We start from the raw sequence: 17,235 nt of genomic DNA, 5'->3' as shown, positions 1-17,235 counted from the left end.
TGCTCTCTTTTCATATCTAAATATCAACCATTCTAACATTAATGCCCTGCATACACCAAGGCCTGTTGTTGTGAAGTGTATGGTTTAATGGATGACTGTGTTTCCCCAGATCACGCTGAGCTGTGAGGTAGTGAGGGATGATACAGCGGTTGTGGAGGAGGAGGGAGGCTTGTACATCCAGGGTCTGTACATCCAGGGGGCGGCCTGGGACTGGCAGGCAGGCTGTCTCACAGAGGCTGAGTGAGTACAGGGCAACGTCACAGCCACAGCTTATTCATTAAGTCAGATTGATAGCTTTACTGTTGATTTAATTAAGTGCAAATCTTCAACTATGATGACTGTTTAAAAGGAAACGTAATAACCATAAGGGCCTTGGAAATCAAGGAGTGTATAAGGCTAGTTCACCTTTATCTGGGAGGTAACCTGCACTTGTTATTTTCAAAAGCTGGGTATTTTGAAAATATTGCAGTTTGATATCACTTAATACCCTGTATTTAGAATCAATGGACATAGGTTACCCGTGGATAGAGATGAACCAGTGTGACTTGTGACTTGAAAAGATTTGAATGCTCCAGTATCTTATCTGCGCATCATCCCTCCCCTGTAGAATGGGCCTGACGCCCCTGCCTGCTGTGTACGTGAAGCCAGTGCTGACATCTGAGGCTCCAGGGCCAGGCAGGGATGGTGGGGAGGACATCACCCTCTATGACTGTCCTGTCTTTATGAACAAGGTGGGTACATCAACATAATGTTGTTATAGGTTAGTTTTGCATTTTGTACAATGTTCAAAGTGCAGCTATATTATGAGTGGGTACATCAACCCAATGGTGGATACAAGGTGGGCACATTAACGTGATGTTATATTGTAATGTTAGTTTTGCACAGTTTTTACAGTGTTCAAAATGCAATTACCCATTCTACTAGCTATTGGACAGATGATGAATCTTAAGGGTGCATCCTGTGTAATCATTTATTAGAGTCGGTTTGCTCCATCTGAATTTTGGAAGTATGAACTTAAGTCTTCTAGTGTGGTGACAGGTTGATGTAATGGTTAGCACATTCACCCTATGCACCATAGGTCCCCGGTTAGAGAGATAGACAACGAAAAGGTGGGAGGATAATAGTAGAGAATGACACTTTTTGTGAAACACTAAGAAAAATAGAAAACAAAGAATGGTGAAGAAAACTGGTTGCCAGATCTTCTGTGGTGCCCCAGTAGTTAGACTAGTGTCAAATAGTTAGACTAAGGGAGAGAGAGAGAGAGAGAGAGAGAGAGTCATCTTGCTAAGAGAGAGAGAGAGAGAGTCATCTAGCTATAAACACATCTGAAATTGTGCTATGATTAAGATGATGACCTGTCCCATCTGTTGTGCAGGCCCGTCAGGTGTGCAGTCTGACCCTGCCGCTGAGGTGCCCCTCCCCAACAGAAAACTTCATCATGTCCGGAGCTGCAGTCATTCTGGATGCTGGTGAGTCCTCCTCCTTCCTTTGTTCATCAATGGGCTCATTCACTTACTAAAGACACTGGATTTTGACTTCCCAATAATGGTTTTGTTTTAACAAGATTTCAGTTGTTCCACTGAATGTCTTCCACTTTTGCCTCCACCAGATTGAATGTAACATGTCTTGTTCTCTTGCAATTCAGCTTTTATAAATTTTAGTGGCAACTTCATTGTCCTGAGAGGAACATATATATGATATTTTGTCCCTTCCAGGTTGCCTGTTGGATGAACACAAGAAAGGCCGTACTTTTGCCAGCCTGAAGAAGGACCCCATCCCCATGTCAGCCAGGGACATGGTCCCCAGTATCCCTGCCTACTCTGTTCCAACCAGCGCCAAGCACAAGGTGTCCCACGATCCTAACATGATGGCTAAGGCCCGTAAGATTGGTGTCGACCAGCAGGCGGTCGAGTCAGGCATCCACACGGGGAGACAGTCCCAGCAGTCCCAGCACTCTCAACGCTCCTACGTGTCCGCTACATCCAAGCTATCCGAGAGCGCGAAGCAGCCGATATCGAAGGGAGACGTGGAGGCCGGCAGCAGGCATGACTCTCCCACCATACCTGCAGCCTCAGAATCCACGGAGCATAACCCGCTGGCCCAGGACAGCGGGGTGGTGAGGGACGGCCAGGCAGGGGAGGAGCCTCCCAGCACGGCAGACTACTTCTCCTCATCGGACGAGAAGGCCGCACACGGACAGCAGGGCTTTGACCCGGGGTACAGCGCCGACGACAGCCAGTCGGAGTCCAGGAAGGAGAGCGATGCGACGGAAGCTGGGCATGGAAGGGCGAGAGGGCTCACCAGTGATGACGACACCCTGGGGTACACCACGGACAGGGGTCTGGACTCCCGGGAAGGGCCTCCAGAATCACAACCTAGTTACTGATCAGTTCAAACTGCATACATCGTGCATGCGTATAAATAAAAGAACAACTTGAAAACATTTCAGTTTATGTATGGATGTCTGGCTTAGGCAAATTGTATCAATCTAGATGACTTTTCCACTCTACGACTTTGAAGTTGGATGCAGCTTCATCGTGTTGTGTGTCATATCCCATTGTATACATGTCCAACATTCTTATATTGAATAGTGTGCTTTTTAGCAGTTGAGTTTCAGGAGGTGATATAAGGATGTACTACAAGTGACGCAGAAGTTATATTCTGTTTACATTAAAAGTCATCTATGTCTAAAACCTATTGTTTTGTATTGGTGAAAAAGATGTTCAACTACAGACATGGCTTTGATTGTGAGATTATTAAACAAAGTTGAGCTTGATTTCTCAGTCATGCTGCTATATCATATGCCGTCCAGGGTACAACATGTTGATACTCCATCTTAATCCCTATTTGGAGTTTAGATATAGTAAAGTGACACTTGTGCTATCTCTGTTGTTGCAGCTCTTTACATGTGTTAGTGATGTACATGTATATAATATTCACATGCTTTCTTTGGTGCAGCATTTGGTCAGTTTACAGTAACTTCATGTCAAGTAAACTGGATTTACCAGATGACAGTTGAAATTTCAAGCCTTTCAAATTTTGCAAAGGTTTTCTGATAGTCTATAGATGGGTATGTACATATTCCCTATTATTGATTCTTGTACAAAATACTGGTACATATGATATATGTATATGTTTGTGTAAGACAATGTGTATGTATTGCTGCTACTTATTTTTGTATGTGGTCTTGGTGGTTTGACTTCCACTTTGAGATGAAGGAAGAGAGATTTGTTTTGAAATAAACTTCCTATCTGTGACAATTTCAGCTTGTACCGTCAGTGATTTTAAAGAATGGCGACTACTGTAAGATGACCTTTGACATAACGTGACTTGAGAGGCGGCTAATTATAAGAAACAGGGTATGATCTGTAACTGAGTCAGCACACAATCAGAAGACAGCCAAAGCCTAACTCGTAAGAACTAGCAAATTTGCCAGGTTTGCAGGTCATTGATTTGCCCTGACTGTAGGAGAGATCAACCGTAGGCCCGCCGCGATCACTATATAGACCAAGAAGTTAAACTGGTCTAACAACTTTTCCAAATCTGTATGTAACCCGACCTATGCATGGTAGAAGTATGTTTGCAGTCTTACAACCACATGTAACATTACATTTACGAGTCCCGTTGCCTACTAAGAATCTCACATGGCTCACATGATCGGTACTGTCTCCTTGATAGGACATGAATCAACTGAGGTAAGTTTTAATTTGTAAACGTTAACAGTAATCTCATCACTAGGCACAGTCATCGATCAACTGGCGGTAGCCACTATACACAGGATATATTGTTGTAGACCCTCGACACGGCTAAAATAGTTCAATGTCATTCAAGCAAAAGGTTTAGAGTTGCCGTTTATGTGCATTAGGATTATTGACCATGCCTCTTTTACACAAGCAACGTGAGTCATTTTCTATTCAGAACCGAATAATACGAGACCTGACATAAAAGCGGGCTCAGTTAGGTATGTAACTCCGACACAGAGGCAGGCTAGTCACCAGTTAAGGCAGAAATTTTAGACAACTACAGTGACCTCGATTTGCACACAACATTTTAGCGGTGAGCTGAACTGCAGCATGATAAACAAATTTCCTGGCTATAGATGTACAGCCTCGTGTTCAATGACAATTACCGTTGGCCAGTGTTTACTGGGACACTTGAGACGACTAGTAGAAGACGAGCTAGTTGTTGAACGACTTGTTTGATAACAAAGGTCAGTCAATTCGTTGCCTGACTACAAGACGCAGTAGTTGTGCCTCGGACTTTACATAAATTATATAACTTGCAATTTACCGCCTTGACCTCAAGTGTGGCGATTTTTACTAATTTTTTTTTAGATTCACATAAAGAAGCCAAAAACGCAATGAAACTTTCTCTCCAAGCAGAGGTTTGGCTCCGACTGTTTTTGACGTGTTTTTAAGCTTTTTTCGGGCTTTCTACTTTGCCTCTTTTCATCATCTCCGACAGCGAACACACGATTAATCATATCTGTCTATGAATTCTATCTTAGCGTCTTCTTGCAAAATAAGTAGAATTTTAGATTATACTTTGTATTTCTCATTTCTAGTTTATAATTGACCGTGCAAAAGGCCACTGTATCTGCACGTGAACACATAACGGATAAAAATGGATGTTTATTGACTTCTACTTGCTTGTGCCTTACAGAACTAGCCTGTGCTGTAGCCGAGAGGATGAAAGTCGCTGTGGGTCGCCGGCCTCTGGTCTATTGTATGCTCCTGCTCATCACCGTGTACCTCACGGGCCTGAACTGCATCTATAACCAGACAGGGCTGTTGAGATACGGCAAATCCGACGATTGCTCTTTATCAACAGAGGGAGATTGCGTTTGCGACTGTGGTGAGCCAAAAGGTTCAGAATCACCTCTCAGGGCCACACAACGAAGTGTTGGCTTTGTCCAGGACCTTGTTACTAAACCCGAGAAGCAACCATGCCGAACAGATGAAGTGGGTGATGGACCAATTCACTGGCGAGGAGACGAGAAACCTGTCCTTGTGTTCGAGCATGACGGAAAGAAGGAGAACAAAACGTGGTCGACATCTCTGCAGATGGTGACTGAGTCGTACAACCTGGTGCGAGTCAGGCAGGCGTTCTCCCGTCCATGGGCACCAAATAAGGAAAACTTGGATAGATTAAGGTGAGTGGTGTACGTGTATTTTCAAAACAGCTTGATCTTTCTTATTGCGCCGACATGAACGGATTTGATGAAATAAAACGAAAGTCGGACGATTCTGTACCTGGACAGTTCTGCCCTTTACCGATCAGAGTGATCTTGGCACCGGGCCTGGAACTGTTTTCAGTAGACGTTTGGCCGTCAAGAAGACGTCTGACTCCAACCCTAATCTTAACGTAACTCTAACAATAATTCTAACCATACCCTATCCTTAACATAGCCATAACCATAACCATAACCTGGATCTGGTGCCGGATCGTCTTGATCGGCTAGGGGCCGAACTGTGCAATTCCCTGATCGTCCTGATACCAAAAGTAACGACGCAAAGAGCTCAAACAGACAAAACTTTCATCACGGAGGTAGCATTATAGTACTGTCATCATTATTTTTTTCGTCTCGTTCCCTTCACAGGAGACATTTAAAAGATTGTTGTGACGCGCAAAAGGGCATGATTCTAACCAAAGAGAACGGGATCATGGACTACGACTATGAATTCCCCAAGCTCATTGATAGCGAGGTGAAATTGAAGCTCAGCGAGGAGTTTTATGATGAGTTTCCACAGGTCTGTACGAAGATATAAGGTCATTAATACTTCTTTAACTTATTGTTAAATAGTTATAATAGCTCATAATTGTTATATATGTTTTATTATAGGGACGTCCCTCAATATTGAGTTCATGGGTCCAATTAGTTGGCAACTGAGGGACCGCGGTTCAATAAACATTACACACACTATTGACATTAAATGTCTTTCTCCCTAATACCAGTTCACGTTTAGAGAAGACAAATGCGAATTCAATGATTTCATCCTGAATTGATATATCGGCATCAGATCAATAAAAGAAGTTACTTAATAATATGTTGTTTTTTTTTCAGAAAACGCCGATACCGGAGAAAATGTATGGTCGTTGCGCTGTGGTGGGTAATGGTGGGATCCTGAAGGGAAGCGGATGTGGGAAGGACATTGACAGCCACGACTTTGTCTTCAGGTTTGACTTTCCGAATTTGTTGAAAGATTAGCAAAATGCTGCTGTTGTGTCACAAATAACTCTATCTGTAAATAAAGATAGCTTATACTGAAACACTTGTATCAAAGCATTTTACTTAGTACATTTCTTTCAGAATAAATCTACCTCCGCTGGGGAAGAAACCATCCTATGACAGACATGTTGGAGTCAAAGCAAACCTGACCAGCACCACTACAGCCATGCTCCGGAAGTAAGTTGAATGTCTCTAAGGCCATGTTGATTTGATTATATGGATGACATCCTCAATTTTCGGCCGTTTTCAAAAACAAAGTTTTCAAACGTTTTTACTGTAAATCGTACGAAGCAACCTCAATCTAATTGCTGTGTATTGTAAAAAAAATATCGGAAAACGTATACTAACGGGGGGGTCCAAAGTCCGGTAACTGTTCTAAGTGAATGCGCATGGCTTTTGTCCTTGTCAATTTTACCTTGAACCCATCAAAAACAAACTTACATCTTCTAACAGCTATATAACTATGGCTTAAGCTGTACAGACATATATTTCATCTAACGGTAGCGTTCCGTTAATGTCATGGAATATTCCAAGGTCAAAGAAGATGTGAAAGATCAAAATTAAGAATCTATTGTTTGGTGTACTATATTCTGCGTGTTCAGTCATATGTACAACCTTCCTGACCCCTTAGATTTCATAATGAAGACAACTTTTTTAATTAGTCAAATTTTGAGGGAATCAATCAGAAAGCTTTGCTAACAGATACAACTAGTCATATGAAAGACATGATAATTTTCACGATTTCACTTAACCACCCGCCGCCATTTGTAGATACAGACCGATACTGCAGGACCCACAGATGCTGGATAAATTCCTGAATGAAACTTCCGTCTACAAAGGGCTTCTGGTCGTCAAACGACCGTTCGGTAAGAACACTGCTACTTCTTACGCTACTTACTGTAAATGCATTTAAGTTCGCGGGGATCTAATTTCGCGGACTTTTTGTGGTGGTTTAGATTCTAATTTTTTAAACTTTGCTGGTTTATGGTTTCGTTGTACTGTAAGATACTAATAGTTACCTATATCAAGACCAAACAAACTCATTGCCTTTGTTATATGTGTCTGAGCCAAGCATAGGGACCTTCTCTTCACGCACTAATTTTATACAATATTGTATGATAGTACGATATCACAAGATAAGACGATAAATGCTGGATAATAATTTGATAGTGTCTGTGTTTTCGATAAACAGGTTTGTGTGATTCCGTGCCCAAGTGATTTTGTTCTTCTTTTAAAAAAAAACCTTTTTAACAGATTACGTGGTTGCCCTTCAAAAGGGATTAGAGAAAAACTTGTCGCAACTGAAGATCGTTTACCAGAATCCGGTTCACTACCTGGATGTCAGCTGGTACTGGAGTAAACAAGGCCTTCCGGGCGTCATAAGCACAGGTACGACGACATGCTTTATTTTTCATTGTTTTGACGGTAAAACTATATCCAGTCTTTAACATAACAACCAACCGTTTCATGCCATGTCTGTTGACTCCGCTTTAAGTACAGTAGCTTTTCTTTGTCGTTGTTAGTCCTTACCATGGTGTACTCTCAACAAGGTGATTTCTGTTGACTCGTCAAATTCTTATTCAACAGGGATCTATTTACTCCATTATGTATCATTATCAACTGTTGAATTCTCTGTACATGTTGTTCATGACCAAACAGGGCATCCACGATCTGTTCCAACAGCTTCTTTCTATATAAGGGTAAATCGTCCTGTTCGGACCTTACATTGATCATGTTTTGTTTTTTCCCTTCTGGAGGCCTCTATCAGGTGACTAACGCCATCATGCTGTGTGAGGAGGTGACTCTGTACGGCTTCTGGCCTTTTCCTATCACCGAGATAGGATCGAAGGTTCGCATTGTCTTTCAGTCAAGCATCTGCTGATTTAGACGAAAATCTATATCCAGTAATGAACATTTTTCATTCATTGTTCACTAATCCAAGCCATCCAAATCTTTGTCAAATATTTTCCTACATGTGGATGCACAATACAAATTCAAAAGTTACTCAAAGCAACAGAATTTGTCAACGGTCAGCTATTTCAAATATCTTCACCTATCTTTCGTGAGCGACTGCGAAATTATGAAGTTCGGGTATAGGTGGATGCTTACAAATAACGTTATGTCTTTAACATTAATGTTTTCATACAAGGTTGGCTTTCACTACCACTCCTCTCCCATCTTCATCGGCCCTGCGGCCGGGATGGAGTCCGTGTACGACATGGGCAAGGAGTTCATGATGATCAGGAAGCTGCACACCATGGGCGTGGTCAGGGTCATGTTGGACAGGTGCGAGAAATCAGACGAGGAGTGATGTATCTCCTGGCCGAACCTGGGTGATCATGGCGTATTGAAGTCACCGGAATCAGTGCATGAAGAGCTGGGAGCAGGAAACCAGACAGAATTTCCCCGCGGCTTGAGCAGGATAGTACTTTTGTACCACGGCTCAGTTGTTTGCTGCAGTGATAGTATTATATGTAATCAGTGTCTACTGTGACTAAAACGCACGACGCTGTGAAGTTGTCTTGTATGGAGTGTTGTCTCATGAACACTTGAAACTGGTCATCATTGCAAAATTGCACATGACGTCCGACGTATGTACTACTATGCCATTTTGGTTAGAAGTAAGAATGAGACACATTAAATCAGAAACACCTGGTAGAATCGCCATCATACTTGTCTGAATCTGTGTGTATCTTTTAACTTACAAAGTGGCCCACGCTGCAAGGCGCCGGCCCACTGTGACCTGTTGACTTTGACCTCACCCATACAGAGTCACGTGCATGGCAGTAGACCGTGAGTCATTGTAACAGGGTGTTTCACGTAACCTTCGATTCGTTGTCGCAGAAGAAACGCCTTGTACACCCACTAGCAACCGTCTGACAGGACAGGTGGAATCGGAGTGACCTACAGCAGATCATTAGTGCATCGAGAGACAGTTTCATAATGGTGCCAGACACACTAACGCAGACAGGTTTTGACTTTTTACAAAGTGTCTCCTGGCTAGTAGTCGCCGCTGGACTGGTTTTAGCCGGTACGTCTTTAGCTGATGCCAGTACCTCCACCTACCCCTGCGCGTTTGTTTGAGCGTGCGTGCGTGCGTGCGTGCGTGCGTATATGTGGGTGTGTTGATGTATCTGTGCGTGCGTATGTGGGTGCGTTGATGTGTCTGTGTGTACCTGTGTGCAATGTGTGTACACTAGTGTATATTTCTATGCCCCCCCTCTCTCTCTTTCAGTCTCGCTCTCTCTCTCTGCTTATACGAGTGCGTTCGTATTAAATTGTGTGCGTATGTGTGTGTTGTGTGTGTGTGTGTGTGTGTGTGTGTGTGTGTGTGTGTGTGTGTTGCGTGTTTGTGTTTGTGGGGTGTTGTGTGTGTGTGGTGGGTTTGTGTGTGGTGGGTGTGTGTGTTTGTGTGTGTGTGTGTGTGTGTGTGTGTGTACATGTGTGTGTGTGTGTGTGTGTCGTTCAGCATTTAACACGATTAAAACATAATTTCCGGTACCAATATCTTAATCTTACTACCTCAGTCATCTACTTGACTCGCCTGTGGTTCAGAAAAGGCCTTCGGTTCGGAGTGTGCAGATGTGAGACACGTATGGACGGGAAGACTGTCATAGTGACAGGCTCTAACACCGGCACGGGGAAGGAGGCGGCACGGGACCTCGCGCGAAGGGGTGAGTTATAACGTTATGTTGATACTCGCATACGTTTTATCGGATCATCGAAACAACGTGGAACCGCTTTAAAAGGACAAGGAACCTTGTTTCACGTTTTGTTATATCAACAATGACGAACCCATTAGCAATGGGAAAATGACATACTTCTTTCCCGTAGGAAGTAATCTTCAAGCAGATCCTACGGTGCCATAAGTTAGCATCAAAGCTGGCCAAGGAGTATAGTAGGCTAAGGGAGTCAAGCATTAAGTTTGATACTATACTTTAGTACATTACGCCACCGTGGATCGGGTTGGAGAATAGTAGGAAGGTCACCTTCCTCCCGTCCCTTTTCCGCAATCAGCCTTCCTTCTGTTATCCCCCAGGGGCTCGCGTGATCCTTGCTTGCCGAAACGCCAGGAAAGCTGAGAAAGCCGCCGAAGAAATCCGCAAATCCAGTGGCAACGGAAACGTGGAGGTGCGAGTCGTGGACCTGGCTTCTCTGTCCTCTATCCGAGACTTCTGCTCCCACATCATACGGACAGAACCGAGGCTGGACGTGCTTGTCAACAATGCAGGTAACGGCACATTCTTAATTGGTCGTCGTACGACTTTGATGCCCGTAGAATTTTCAAACATGCTGTGAAAGAACTGAACAATCGATAAGGATCTAGGACAGGCATTTCCGTTACAAAACAGCTGAATTTTGCAGGACACATGATCGACAAGCTCAGAAATGCCCTCATAAGACGATCGCACGACGTATGCGTGACCGGGCCGTAAAGGTGGGTTTACACCTGCGTATATTTTCATGCCGCATGAGTTCCGTTTTGACATTTTTCGACATTTTGACTAATTTCTTCAATACGCGGCCGCACGCACAAGTCGCACCTCTATCGCATCTGAATCGTTTTTAGAAAGTTTCACGAACGCAGGCAAACGAAAATATACGCCCAGTTCGCCTGATAGTTTTGGACATGCACAAAACTATCATTCGTACGCAGTTTGGTGCCCAAAACGTTATGGATGCGCAATACAGTGGTCCCACGTCGGTCGATTGCGCTATGAAGACGCTACATGTTTGCGCTTTATACGCAGTAATACGCGGATATCGCGGTATTGCGAGTACATAGCGTTCTTACAGCGCAGACACAACGCACCATGAGCGACCGTATAACGAATGCACAGATAGATCACGATTTAGTACCGTGCGTTCTGCAATCGCTTTGCGCATACTACGCGTCCTGATAGCGTGATCGACGCACACTCCAGATCATGTTGGAATAAATACGAAGGTGCATCTGAGTCCAGACAAAAAAAAATCATCTCAAGATGGCAGATCCAGGCCAGGACCGACGAATTTGTACCGGGGGCATAGAAAGATGGTCACAACTTGCAGGACACCATGAATGTAACTGGTCCCAACAGAGCCTCTAGGGACGGGAAGATGTAGAGGGACCTGCTCAAGCACTGGGTCAATTTGTGTGACACACGTGCCATTTTTTGTAACAGATATTTGACTTAATTTGCTGATAATGGCACTTTTTTGTGTGTAGAACCACATGATATAAAGGTGCAATATAGAGCCATATCACAACTTTGAAAGAGGGCGTAAGGTTTCATAATTGTTTAATTTACGTGTTTGATAAAGATCTTGAATACGTTTTGTGGTGTGTATGAGTGTGACTTTTATAGTAGTTGAAGTACTAAGATGATAGGGGAAATCATTAAGGACAAAGTGAAAACAAACACAATCTTAACAGTGCACATAATTTCTTAAGGTAAATGATGGCCCACATTTCTGTAAAAACACAGTGTCACTGCTTTACTGCTTCTCAACTGAATAAAATAAAAAAACTCTTCACTGTTTACTTGTCAATGTTCTACTTGCACTGCCTGTAAACAAAGGCATACGTAGTACAAAGGGTTCCTCTAACAAAAATACTCTATTGGCAATGCTCGCAAACAAAAGTATATGTAACACAAACTGTTCCTCTGACACACCTGAAATGCGTTTGGAATGCAGTTAGCGCCAGGTGCGTCAGACATGCGGTCGGGAGACGTTGTGTGCGTCCGGAAAACGCCCAACATATGTACCCCATACGAATCTATTCGCAGTACGGAAAATTTTGTTGCGCATTTCAGTTGCAATCATACGCATCTCATGCGAAATGAAAACGCTGAAGTCGTAATTCAAACGCCAGATGGGCTCGACGTACAATTTAATTTATTCCAAAAAAATTCCAAATGTTGGGCGTTCGGCCGCGTATTGACAAAATTTCATGCGGAACTCACGCGCACTTGAAAATATACGCAGGTGTAAACCCACCTTAAGGCTGTGGACCGATATTGTGAGTCTAAAATGTTTTGCCAACCAAAACAAGGTAGATAGAGAGCAACATGTTGAAACCTTTTCCAGTGCAAATGCCACAGGTATTTTGCTTTTCAGGATTTTCTCCAATACTGAGAGGGCGAAGCAACACCTGCTTCTGTCCGAGAACGGAAACCACAGACGGGTTTGAGTTGATGTTCGGAGTGAACCACCTGGGCCACTTCCTCCTCACCAACCTCCTCCTGGACCTGCTGAAGAAGTCTGCTCCCAGCAGGGTCGTTATAGTGTCTTCAGGTGGACATGTTCTTGTACAGGAGATAGATTTCAATGACGTCAATTTTCGGCATAACTTCTCCCCCACCCGAGCCTACCGGAGAAGTAAACTGGCAAACATGCTGTTTGTGAGGGAACTTGCAAAGAGATTAGAAGGTCGGTAACAAGTCACTGAAATTCTAGTGATACTATTAGATAGGATAATAATACTTGAAAACGCAACCAGTCCCTTTACAAGACACGGCGGGTTTGTATCGTTTTTTCTCTAGATTTTAGGTCATCATGTTGATCAGATAACAAAGGTGATCAACGATCCAATGAGACGGGGACAATGCGGCTATGACGTGTGTCAAGTTTAAGTCAACATCTTGGCGGTTCTGCCCCTAGCCAAGCAGGACAATTCAACAGCAGGCCTCGAACTCTGCTTTGTTTTCTCTATCGGGATGTCGCCTTTCTACAGCCATACTTCTAATTCTAACCTACTTCTAACCCTAATCGTCCTGATCGGCAATAGGGGCCGAACTGTCCATGTGCCGAAACGTCCTGAAACCATTTCTCACAGGGTCCGGCGTCGCAGCCTTCTCCCTGACACCCGGCTACGTGGCGACATCCCGGATGAAGAACCAGACCCTATCCGTCGGGATGCTGGTGTGGGGGACTGCTGCGACGCTTCACAGGTGGCTGTACGGGAAAACTCCCCTACAAGGCGCACAGTGTACCATCCACTGCAGCGTGGCAGACGGGCTACAGTCGGGACAGTACTTCAGGTAAGACAGTCAGGGATCATTGTGGTCATTATTAACAAAATTAACAAGGAAAATCGATCAGCCGAAGAGTGTGCGAGCTTTAAATCACATCGTCGGCAATGATACGCACGGTGTTCTCTCAATAAATTTTTTGGGGATTGTTTATTTGTTTATTTGAATTCATCACACAGTGATTGGGAGGGCAAAACAGGTTCGAACAACCTTTACAAGTTGCCCTCCCTCACATAAAAATAACACCAGTACATACAAATCAATAACATACAAGCAACAACATCAGTACATACAATACAGGTCATAATACAGGTCATACATATATGGAAAGCATAAGATTGACCGATGCTCACAGGTCACTAAGGCGAGTCCCGTTAAATGTGGTAGAGTAGACTTTCAGGCGAATAAATCCCACTATCGATTTGAAACTCTATCAATTTGAAACTAGGGGGACATTATGGCGATTAACAACTGATCACAAATACGGCCGACATGGCCGAAGGTCAGCGACAGTGAAAAATATGGGGACCGGGCTTGACAACAGTAACGTTAGACCGCTTCAATTCTCCTGGGTACCATTGTTGTTGATGTGCTGTTTGGTTTGTTTAAAGCTTGCTGTCATAGCCTCGAGATTCTAGGTTTATGACATCATGGCATGAAGTATCAGCACACTGCATTGCACTGCATTGGTGTCATGTATTTCCTGCAGTGACTGTAAGCCGACGGACCCCGCCCCACAGGCCAGGGATGACGAGGCGGCAAGAAGACTGTGGGAACTCAGTGAGAAGATGGTCGGACTGAGCAAATGACTGGTTTCACATCAGCCTGACTCTGGGCTGTAGAACTTCAATTTTGAAAGTAATTTTTTGACAATTTTCTTTGCAATAAGATGAACCATATGTATCCATACCGGCATACATGGATAAAAATTGGATGTCGCTGTGCCGCTGACTTATTTTGGGTTTCAATAAATGATTTAAATGTATTCCTTGTGCGGCTTGTTTGAGTGTCATTTTAACCGCTCATGAAAGTATGAAATAATGATAACAGTCGGGCGGAATATCGTCCGGTTATTGCTAGAAGCCCAAACGAGTCTGGAGCGAGGCCGAAGAGCTCGGGCAAACTCCGACCGAAAAAAGAGAGTCTAAACTCGTCGGATTGCCGCCCGAGTATTGGCCAAGTCTTGGCCATTGCTCGGACAAGCTCCGGTCGAGCTACAGGCAACCCTTTGTCGAACTCTCCCAGCTCAACACTCGCCGCCGAGGCCTCGCTGAAATTAAGCGCAGCTGCAAGTGCCCCGCAAACGCCGGCCGAGCTGCTAAAATCGCTCGAGGCCCGCATAATCGGCAAAACGCCGGGCATACTCCGGCCGAAAATGTCCATTTGGACTCGGCAACAACTCGGCCGAGCTAAATTCTTGATTTGTAAAGGGGGCTTAAAGGGGGCTTACTGAAAAAGTGGTAAAAACACCACAGGCGCGCAAGGACAATTCCACACGTTGGCCAATAAACACTGTCAGGTATTTCGCCGTAGGCTATCGTTAGGCATAAGTTGGGTTACACCCTGTCTCTATTCTGTATACAGCACAAATATCTGTACGTTAGCTTAACAGTTACTCCTGCAAGCCAGTTCTGTCTCAAGCAGCCAACAAACATTACAATTTGCTACAGGCAATCAAGCAAGGTAAGCTGGGCGTTCTGTTAGTCTCTACCAGACTAAGTACGCTGGCTATAAGGAGAATAATTTGCAATGGCTAGGGTTTGATCGGCCACTATCTTTTTTGATCGGCCGTGTTTTGTGACCGAGCATAAACTTCATGTCAGACCAGCCTCAGGTACTGTCTGTGGGCGACGGTGCCTCACGTGGCTACTCGAGCCCAGCGCACATGGTACAAAAAAAGTCTGGAACACTTAGTGCATGGCAGGGTGGGTGGTGAGCGAGGGAGGAGGAGCTGCTCTTGGTGTAAGAGACACGTTGGTGTCTCTTAGTTTTGGCTTCACAGCGCCGGTGCTGCTCCATGTAATGTTTACCCTGAATTATGGTACGTCTCCACTCGGTGGGGTTCTAATAGAGTCTCCCAGTTTGTATGGTTTATATCACAACGAAGGAGGGTGGCCTTCAAATTTTCGCGAAACCGACGGGATCTTGTGCCAGATTCCAGTTGTGATAACAGGATCTGGCGAGGATCGTCGGGTAGTGGGCATTCTCCTGACACTGCGTGTATGAAGGCCATTGGAATATGGAAACTACTTAAAAATAACGATCATTCTGTTTAAAAATTGATCAGCTCATCAGGCTACTTACTGACGATCATAAAACACCACAGGGCCAAATTTAGCCAAAGCTGATTGTAAGCTACATTGAATCAGTGACCTATCTGTCTGGCCATTGAGTCCCTTCAGGCTCTTTTGTTGGTGACAACCCTGCTGAAAACTCGCAAAAGTTTTTACTTGGCACGGTTTTGTGATAAAATCAAAGCTCATGGACAGGACGATTGAAGTACATTTTATTTTGTGATCTTTATCCTTCTAATTATATCGGAATGTGAAGCGGCTTGTTCTGACGTGTGTCATTGTGCACATGTGACCTTCGCAACAAAATCATATATAGAAGTAGCAAGAAAAACTGGTTGTACCACGTCAGTGGCGGCAAGGACTTAATGTAACGTACAAATGTACTTGGAGGCGGTAAACATTCATTTGGCACAGTAACAATGTAGGTGTTAAGTGACAACATGTATGTGTATCGCTCAGGAAAAGGCTTTCAGTCATATATATATATATTCAAATCTCTTCACAAGTTATCTGTCAACACTGGTAAGTTAATTAAGATTGTATAAAAATCTTACATCTGACTACAGTGTGGAAAGTTACTTATACCATACAGATTTTGAGCTAAGATGCAATTACATGCAGTGCTGAAAAAGGCCAGATACACAAAAAACTTTCCGTTGACGAGATAACATGCAAATGCAGGGAAAGCCTTGGAAGATGAACTACATTTTATCTGCCAATGTTAAGAATATTCACAGTTCTGAAAGAAGTACTCCTAGAAATCTATAAAAATCCCATGGTTTCACACCTTAACGTAAATAAAAAACATCATCTTGTTAAGTCGTCCAACTGTTTATCTACGAAAATGTTGGACAATTCATCTCCCGCTGCATATGGAAATGAAGTCAAACCCCCCAAATTGTCTAGGAATAGGAGTGGACAATTTGGAATAGTCTAAGAATAGACAATTTCGAATAGACAGGCTGTATCTGCCCTTTTTCAGACATTGTCCCTGGTTGACTGTGGTGAGTTGTTGTAGAGCTGTTGTTCAATGGAGCCTGTTGTGCCCCTGCCACTGGACCCATCTACCATGGATAGCCTGGCTGTGTCAGCAAAGGACCAGGCAATTCTAAATGGGCTTGCATATCTGACAGATCCTCAAAATGACAGCTCTGACCTTGTCAGCTTCAAACCATTTGTACTTCTGCCATCACCAGTTCCAAGGTATGTCCAATGCCAGTCCTAACGTCATGATAGTGTATATCTAGGACCGATGTGTAATATAATAAGATATAAGTAGATATTACTAAAGACTAATTACAATCTAACTTTGACGTGGAACAGTTGTTCAGTGGCTTACATGAATGGAGAATTCCCAGCCCGAATAAATCATGCTCCAGCTGCCCAAACTGACCAACCCCTCTAGATCTGCAATACCAATGGGGCCAATTAGCCTGGCAAAAATTGTGTAACACAGCCAGTAGAAATCTAACGCATGTCATTCTGGAATTGATCATGAGAAGACCTAAATGATGTTTTAAAACATCACCGTAACCATATTGTCCTATATTAATCAGAAATTGAATTCCAGATTCCTGTTTGACCAAGCGAGGGCAGTACAGAAGGACTTCAACCTACTTGTCCACAGGGTGAGCCATGACAGGGCGTTCCTGACCAGATGTCTCAGCAGGTATACGTTAAGTCAGAACATTGAGGA

At 43.8% G+C, this 17,235-nt stretch overlaps 4 protein-coding genes across 4 annotated transcripts in view; all 4 read left to right on the top strand.

The window, feature by feature from the left end:
* Nucleotides 1–3,263, top strand: part of LOC118426495 (dynein beta chain, flagellar outer arm-like) — a 60,566-nt gene extending 57,303 nt beyond the window's left edge. Inside the window, 4 exon segments of the mRNA XM_035835941.1 lie at nucleotides 110–240; nucleotides 608–731; nucleotides 1,376–1,469; nucleotides 1,716–3,263. Coding sequence (XP_035691834.1) covers nucleotides 110–240; nucleotides 608–731; nucleotides 1,376–1,469; nucleotides 1,716–2,386 — 1,020 coding nt within the window. The 3' untranslated portion in view covers nucleotides 2,387–3,263.
* A 260-nt stretch (nucleotides 3,264–3,523) lies between these two features.
* LOC118428953 (alpha-N-acetylneuraminide alpha-2,8-sialyltransferase-like) lies at nucleotides 3,524–8,887 on the top strand. Its single transcript, XM_035839277.1, has 9 exons — nucleotides 3,524–3,695; nucleotides 4,663–5,152; nucleotides 5,600–5,750; nucleotides 6,065–6,177; nucleotides 6,311–6,406; nucleotides 7,001–7,095; nucleotides 7,484–7,618; nucleotides 7,987–8,078; nucleotides 8,379–8,887. Exons 2-9 carry the CDS (start codon nucleotides 4,689–4,691, stop codon nucleotides 8,538–8,540), a joined length of 1,308 nt encoding a protein of 435 aa, XP_035695170.1. The 5' UTR covers nucleotides 3,524–3,695; nucleotides 4,663–4,688; the 3' UTR covers nucleotides 8,541–8,887.
* A 120-nt stretch (nucleotides 8,888–9,007) lies between these two features.
* Nucleotides 9,008–14,223, top strand: LOC118428962 (retinol dehydrogenase 12-like). The gene is made up of 6 exons (XM_035839289.1): nucleotides 9,008–9,260; nucleotides 9,757–9,903; nucleotides 10,269–10,460; nucleotides 12,332–12,643; nucleotides 13,050–13,254; nucleotides 13,955–14,223. Exons 1-6 carry the CDS (start codon nucleotides 9,173–9,175, stop codon nucleotides 14,052–14,054), a joined length of 1,044 nt encoding a protein of 347 aa, XP_035695182.1. The 5' UTR covers nucleotides 9,008–9,172; the 3' UTR covers nucleotides 14,055–14,223.
* Nucleotides 14,224–16,521: 2,298 nt separating this feature from the next.
* LOC118426445 (glutathione synthetase-like) overlaps nucleotides 16,522–17,235 on the top strand; it is an 8,897-nt gene continuing 8,183 nt past the window's right edge. Inside the window, exons 1-2 of the mRNA XM_035835838.1 lie at nucleotides 16,522–16,742; nucleotides 17,110–17,208. Coding sequence (XP_035691731.1) covers nucleotides 16,570–16,742; nucleotides 17,110–17,208 — 272 coding nt within the window. The 5' untranslated portion in view covers nucleotides 16,522–16,569. The remainder of the gene's footprint in view (nucleotides 16,743–17,109; nucleotides 17,209–17,235) is intronic.

Source organism: Branchiostoma floridae, chromosome 1 (genome assembly GCF_000003815.2).
Source record: "Branchiostoma floridae strain S238N-H82 chromosome 1, Bfl_VNyyK, whole genome shotgun sequence".
Classification (NCBI taxonomy): domain Eukaryota; kingdom Metazoa; phylum Chordata; class Leptocardii; order Amphioxiformes; family Branchiostomatidae; genus Branchiostoma; species Branchiostoma floridae.
The sequence above is the reverse complement of the archived record's forward strand: the minus strand, read 5'-3'. Positions and strand labels throughout refer to the sequence as shown.